The sequence below is a fragment of the Amphibalanus amphitrite genome, unplaced genomic scaffold, assembly GCF_019059575.1.
Source record: "Amphibalanus amphitrite isolate SeventyFive unplaced genomic scaffold, NRLGWU_Aamphi_draft 000324F_arrow, whole genome shotgun sequence".
Taxonomy (NCBI): Eukaryota; Metazoa; Arthropoda; class Thecostraca; order Balanomorpha; family Balanidae; genus Amphibalanus; species Amphibalanus amphitrite.
In genome coordinates this window covers 397,702-404,103 of record NW_024881819.1, presented here as the reverse complement: position 1 = coordinate 404,103, position 6,402 = coordinate 397,702, and the positions used below count along the sequence as shown (strand labels likewise).

Sequence of the window (6,402 nt, the reverse complement as noted above, 5' to 3'; positions counted from 1 at the left end):
GCAGTCACCTATCCCTCCTATGCCTCTTGGATCTTAGCAAATGTTTTGACGCCATTCCGCACACTCGGCTCCTTAACCCCCCAGTGCCCAGAGAAAAAAAGTTTTCCGATTCCAATGAAAATTCACATGTTTGCCCCCCTATACTAGTGTTGTAAACAGCCGAAGAAATTATCACTGTACCTTTTGTAGTTTTCGACATATAGCACTGGACATAAATGTCCAGATGGGCATTACCATGTACAAAAATGCAGAGCTGGGCAAGTGCGTTCCTTTAGTGCGTTCCTGCGTTCTTCCGTACGTACGCACCGCCCTTTTTAGGAACGCAAGAACGCAGGAACGCAAAGTTTTTCAAAGGAACGCAAGTAAGAGGAACGCACCACCCGAAATTTTGAAGCGTTCCTGCGTTCTTGCGGAACCACCCGAAAATCATATTGCTGCCAATGACCTCTGTGTCAAATGTTTGAATCTCGAGTACGTGTGTTTGCTGGTAGAGGCGCCACTTGTCGGTCGAATCGAGGAAGGCTTGTTTAGATTTAGTGGTGATGTTCACTATTCGATTCGGTTTCAGGCATCAAATGTGTAAAGGAAATATGATAACTTTTACTTAGATACATCTTTCAACTTAACTATTGTTTTTAAGCAGGTCGTATTTTTGTTGAAAACCCTACGGATGATATTGGTAAAACGTATTTCAGATATTCGATTCGGAAAAGAGATGTCGAGTTGCTTTTCGGCCCCGCGTCGCCATTCTGGGTATTCTGTGATCGATTCGCCCCGTGTTTGGTTGGGCCCGCGCCGCGTGGTTCGGCGGTATTTCTTTGTCCACGACTTCGGTTGTGAAGAACACGCCTGTAGTGTTGGACTGGCGCGATTTGCCTACTTTGTCCGCTACACTGTTGCGTTGCACTGATTTTGGTATGATTTGCTGCTTGGTAGAGCCAGAATACAATACGGGTTAACAGTTTGGGACGCAGGAACGCAGGAACGCTAGCGCACCGAGCGAAAAAAATTGAGGAACGCTATTCCAGGAACGCACTAACCGCGGCCGGAGGAACGCAGGAACGCTAACGCACTACCGAAAATCGAGGAACGCGCCCAGCTCTGCAAAAATGGTGCTTTGCGGAAGATTAGATCAAACCACACCAGACCACCTAAGTTTTCTGTAAAAATAACTCCATTCAGCTAAAAAGCAAGTGTATTTCTAAAAAATCAACCAGAGTGTCAACATGCTCTCCTTGTCAACTTGCTCTCCATGCTCATGTTGTCAACACACCGGTGACATCCAGTCACTCCAGAATTTAAGATCAAGCAGCAAACTGAGACAAATCCCAAATTGGGGCCATCAGCACTGTCGCTGCTTGGCAGGGGTATCGCCGGGCGTCCACCAGTGGAAGCCTGAACATCTTTTCACTGGGCGACGCCATGGAGGCCGGCGAAGCAGTTGACGCACAGGAACACAGCACACTTCACGCACTTGGTTCCCACCTTCGCCGTGCAGCCTTCATTCCGGCAGGTCCCCCGTGACGGGGCCTTGATGATGATGTGTCCCATCCCGTCGAAGCGGATGGCCTCGGATCCTGGAGCCGCAAGGTTGCGGTTCATCATGGGCTTGCTCGCCATGGCCCATCGTCGCAGGATGGTGCAGGCGTACTCGCGACGGAGCTGGACATAAGTCATCGTGCCGCCAGCGCGGCAGTAAAGACGCCACGCGTTGTGGACTGCCGTGTCCACAAGCCATGTGAAGATCGGCCACCACCACTTCTTGCCCTTGACGGCGATCCTGCAGTGGTTGACATTTTGATCCATCCTGTCATCATCCCGTTGTACTTCCCGACAACATGAGGGCGGTCAACTTCCACATGTCGCTTCTGCACACGGCTGTAACGGCGCACCTTGCCTGGGGGAACATCGCCGGTAGCATGTCGAGGCCAGAGTGACGGGTGCATTGTCTTGCCAACTGACGAGAATCACGTTCCCGTCCCGACTGGTGACAGCCTGGTGCATGCCTCGTTCCTTCTTCCTAAACTCCTTCGTCGCACTGAGGCCAGTCGTGCCAGGGATGCGGTTCTCCCGGATCGTGCCTGTCACGTCGTATCCTCTCTTCGTCATCTCGTCTTCGTCATCTTCGTCATCCTCTCTTCGTCACCAAGGAAGAGTGTTACCAGTTCGTTTGGACTCATCCCCGAGAACTGGCTGACGGAAGTTAGCCTCAGGGAAAAGCCTGGTAGGCTTTCCCGATGAAGGCGCTGGCTTCATCCACGTCACAGTGTGATGAGCTTGATGACGTCGCGCGGTAGGCTGGTGAGTGGTCTCAGTCCTTGAACTCCTGCGACGCTGAAGTTCAGCTTCAGACTTCAGGATGGGGGCAGAAAGATGGTCGGGGTCGCCCTCGCCTTCGTCCTCCGGTCCGGAGTAGCCGCCAGATACGTCACCTTCTGGAGAGATGAGGATGACGTCCGCTTTATCTCCGCTGGCATCTTCTTCAACCATGTCAAGGACATCATTCAGTGTCTCTGTCTTGTGTCTGCAACAGGAATGGAGCCATTGAAAGTGTTGTAACAGATAATACCAAATAAGCATTTGTGCAAGCCAGCTCTATTTTGTACACAGCAATGCCCACGTGGACAATTTTGTCCATTTTTTGCAATTCCTTTTCTAATGATCATGCAACGCAACTGGGAGAACAAGCTAGCGCATCAAAACATGGGACAAAGTCTCCCAAACATGAATACACTGTTAATTTACCTGGCTAATACTCCAGCGCCATGACATCTTACCTTTCGTCATGTGACGTCATCGCGATTTGAGGTCTAAATCCAGCGAGCGACTTGGATGCTCGACGTGTCGCTCAAAACTGGACCGATAAGCTCGGAATCATTCTAAAACGTTTTGCTGGATCTTTCTCGACTTGTACCGGCCGCTGTTAAAAGATGGTTCCACTGTCGCACGCTGTGGGTCCCCTGCACTGCAGAGAGACACGGTTGGACAAAAATGTCCAGTTGGGCGTTCCTGGGTTAACAAACTCCAGCAATATAACATTGATACATCCTGGTTTTCTTCGTACCTCCATGGTCACACCCAGTCAGTCTCTATCTCCTCTCCTTCCGGCACCAGAGTGGTCTCGAATCCCCTTCCTATCACCACGGGAGTGTTCCAGGGATCCGTCCTTGGTCCTCTCCTATTCACCATCTTCTCCAACGACCTCAGCCTACACGCGCCGGACGCCCATGTGACCCAGTACGCTGACGACACCCAAATCCTGATGTCCGATGTCAAAGCCAATCTTCCTGACCTCATCCAACGCATGGAATCTACCCTTTCCGCTTTGTCTGCTTGGTTCCATGCCCATGGTTTAAAACTCAACGCATCCAAAACTGAAATCCTTCTCCTCGGCACCCGTCAGAACACCCGTAACCTCCCCCCTGTCAGCGTACGGGTCGGTGGCGGGACCGTCCAGGAGAGCCGGACAGTTAAAAACCTAGGCGTGCTATTTGACCGTCACTTGAGTTGGGACGCACACGTCAGTGACGTGGTTCGCCACTGTACCGGCCTCCTGATCGGTCTCCGCCACTTGAGGCATTTCCTCCCGCAGCACGCACTGAAAACTATTGTTGAGGGGTTGGTCATCTCGCGCGTGAGATACTGCATATCCGTTTACGGAAACTGTTCTGCCGACAACTGTACCAGACTTCTCAAAATTATTAACTTCGCTACAAGAGTTATTACCGGCCTCAAAAAGTACGACCACGTGTCTCGCGCGCGGGATGACCTGCACCTCACATCGGCCTCTGACATGTACCGGGTCGCGGCGGTGACCGTCGCGCGCGGTGCCATTGCGCGCGGTGAGCCGACCGTCCTCGCCTCGCTGTTCACCACGAACGCGGGGTCGCGGGCCAGTGGTGACCGCACCACCCGGAACGACCGCCGCCTACGGCCACCGGTTACACGCACTGCGGCTGGGCAGCGTGCCTTTTCATACCAAGCGACGGCGCTTTTAAACCAGCTGCCAGCTGCCCTTTTAGACCTCGATCCCGGCAGTTTCAAGAGAGCAGTGAAGGCGTTCTTCTGATGGACTGACGAGTGGCTGTGATTGACGGAAGTGTGGTTGCATATGGAGTGTGTGTGTCTGTGTGCGTGGCGAGTGTCTGGTATATGTATAGGTGTGTGATTTGACTTTTTATTGTCTTTTACCCTGACGTATGTTTTTTTTTTTTTTTTACTCGCAATGACTTTAGACACGGAATAGCCACAGTGTATGTGGAGTGTCTGCCTATTGTAGGGGTCCGGCGCCGCCGCCGCAAGGAGCCGCCGCCTGGCGGACGACCGCGGGACTAGACCCAGCTCGGGTCAGCGGAGCGGCCGGCGGCGCCGGGCAGTCAGGCGTCCGCCCTGACCGGGAGAAGAGCTCACGGGACGTGCGTCGGCTGCCGCGGCAAATACAAGGAGTGGTTCGGTGAACGGTGTTGTGTCGGTGGACGGCGGAGCGTAACATCTGGCGCGGTCGGCAGGACCCAAGAACCGTGGCATCGCGGCAACACACGAAGCACTGATCGCACTCTGTCTCAGGTGAGAAAAAGGTCGAGTGAGTAATTTTTCTTATTTCTCTTTTCATCGGGTTTGTTCCCCCATTACGTACATTTGTGCCAGCCGGCGTGTAGCCGCAGCACGTGCAAAGCAATATAAACGTTTTTGACCATATTTTTTTTTCTGCGCCCTATCCACTGTGTTCCTATCCTGCCGTATCGGAGTGGTCGGCATTCGCCCGCAGCTTCAGCGGTATCCCGCTAGCATAGGAAACCATGGACACTAAACTACTTATTTTGACCAAAACTAAACCATTTACCGGGACGCATGGGCAAAATTGGAACCAATGGATGAGTCGATTCGAGGCGCAAACAGCCACGTTTTCTGACGCTGACCGCATTCAGTGCCTCGCGGCGCTACTCGAGGAGAAAGCTCTCGACTCTTACGCATCGCTCCCTGAAAAGGATAAAGCCAGCTATGCAAAGATTAAAGAATCTTTGGCGGCGCGTTTTGGGACCGACGTCGGGATTCTTCAGGCCCAGGCGGAATTAGCTGGCGCTATGCAGGGGCCAGGGGAGTCCGTAGCGGATTTCGCTGACAGGATCCGTCTGTTGGGTCGTGCCGCCTACCCGAAGGTAGGTGACGGCGATGTGTCGGTACAGTCGAACCTAACAAGTCGATTTCTCTGCGGACTGCACGACGAGCGGCTGCAGGATCAGTTGTGTGGCGAGGATCTACGCACACTGCAGGCCGCCGTCGACAAGGCCAGTGCCCTACACAAACGTCGGGCGACCCTCGGCGCAATGAGGCAGGCCGCAGCTGGGATGCGATCAGTGGCGGCTGCGGCACCGGTCTCGGTAGACTGCGCCGCGGTTGGCCGGGTTCAGGGCGGATCGGGAGACCCGGCAATGGGAGGAAGCGGCATCTGCCCGCCCTCCCGCTCGCTGGAGACCTCGTCCTCTGGTCCTGTGGTGGAGAGAAGCGGCGTTTGGCCGCCCAACCAGCCACCGGAGACCCCGCCCTCCGGAGTCGTCGGCCGAGCTCGCATGGAGAGCGACGGACTGTGCCAGGAGACGTGGCATCCAATGCAGTATACCGGTCCAGAGGCGGCATTCGGTGCGCTCCCGGCCGTCCGTCCTTCGAGCCACGGAGAGTTTTTCGGCCCGCTGGTTGCGCTCGAGCGTCGTCTCGACGCAATTCAGCGGACGGTGAGTGAACTCCAGGCCGGCGGCCAGCAGGGTAATGCCGTCATGGGCGGTCGAGCTGGTATGGGTGGTCGAGCTGGAAGAGTACCGGGAGCGCCCCAGAACGCCGGGGAGAGGCCGGGAAGTCGACGAGGTCGCTGCTGGACGTGCGGCGAACAGGGCACCCACTATGCCCGCGAGTGCCCACACTCGGGCGAACGTACCAACTTTCGCCGAGAGCAGCCGTTCTGCCTGGGATGTGGGGGGAGTGGCCACTGGATGGTGGACTGTCGCAGGCTGGCGGGTACCGCTGCTCCTCGGGAAACAGACCCCGCCACACCGCGAAGTAGTCTCCCTGCCCCGTTGTCCGGCCCGTCGGGAAACTGTTAATGGCCGGCGCTGGGGGACAAGCGTCGGCCCGGAGTCCAGCGGGGTCCCGACTCACCGCTTCGGTGGTCAAAGCACAGGTTGGGAGCAGAGAAGTGTGGGCCCTGGTGGATTCCGGAGCCGACTTCACCATGCTCCGTGACGGTCTACAAGAAGAGTTACAGCGGGAGTTCGGGTGTAAAATGAACAGCCCCTCCCGACCAGCGAGAGGAGCTGGAGGGGAGCCCCTCCACATTGCAGGTGTCCTCAATGAGGTGCCTATCCAGATCCGCGAGCAGGCATTCACATGCTCCAGTGTCGCAGTGGT

The 6,402-nt window shown here is 55.3% G+C and overlaps 1 protein-coding gene across 1 annotated transcript; it reads left to right on the top strand.

Annotated features, from left to right (window-relative positions):
* The first annotated feature begins 3,036 nt into the window (after positions 1 to 3,036).
* On the top strand, positions 3,037 to 6,098 carry LOC122388487. The gene has a single exon (XM_043379633.1). It carries the CDS (start codon positions 4,800 to 4,802, stop codon positions 6,096 to 6,098), a length of 1,299 nt encoding a protein of 432 aa, XP_043235568.1. The 5' UTR covers positions 3,037 to 4,799.
* The last annotated feature ends 304 nt before the right edge of the window (positions 6,099 to 6,402 follow it).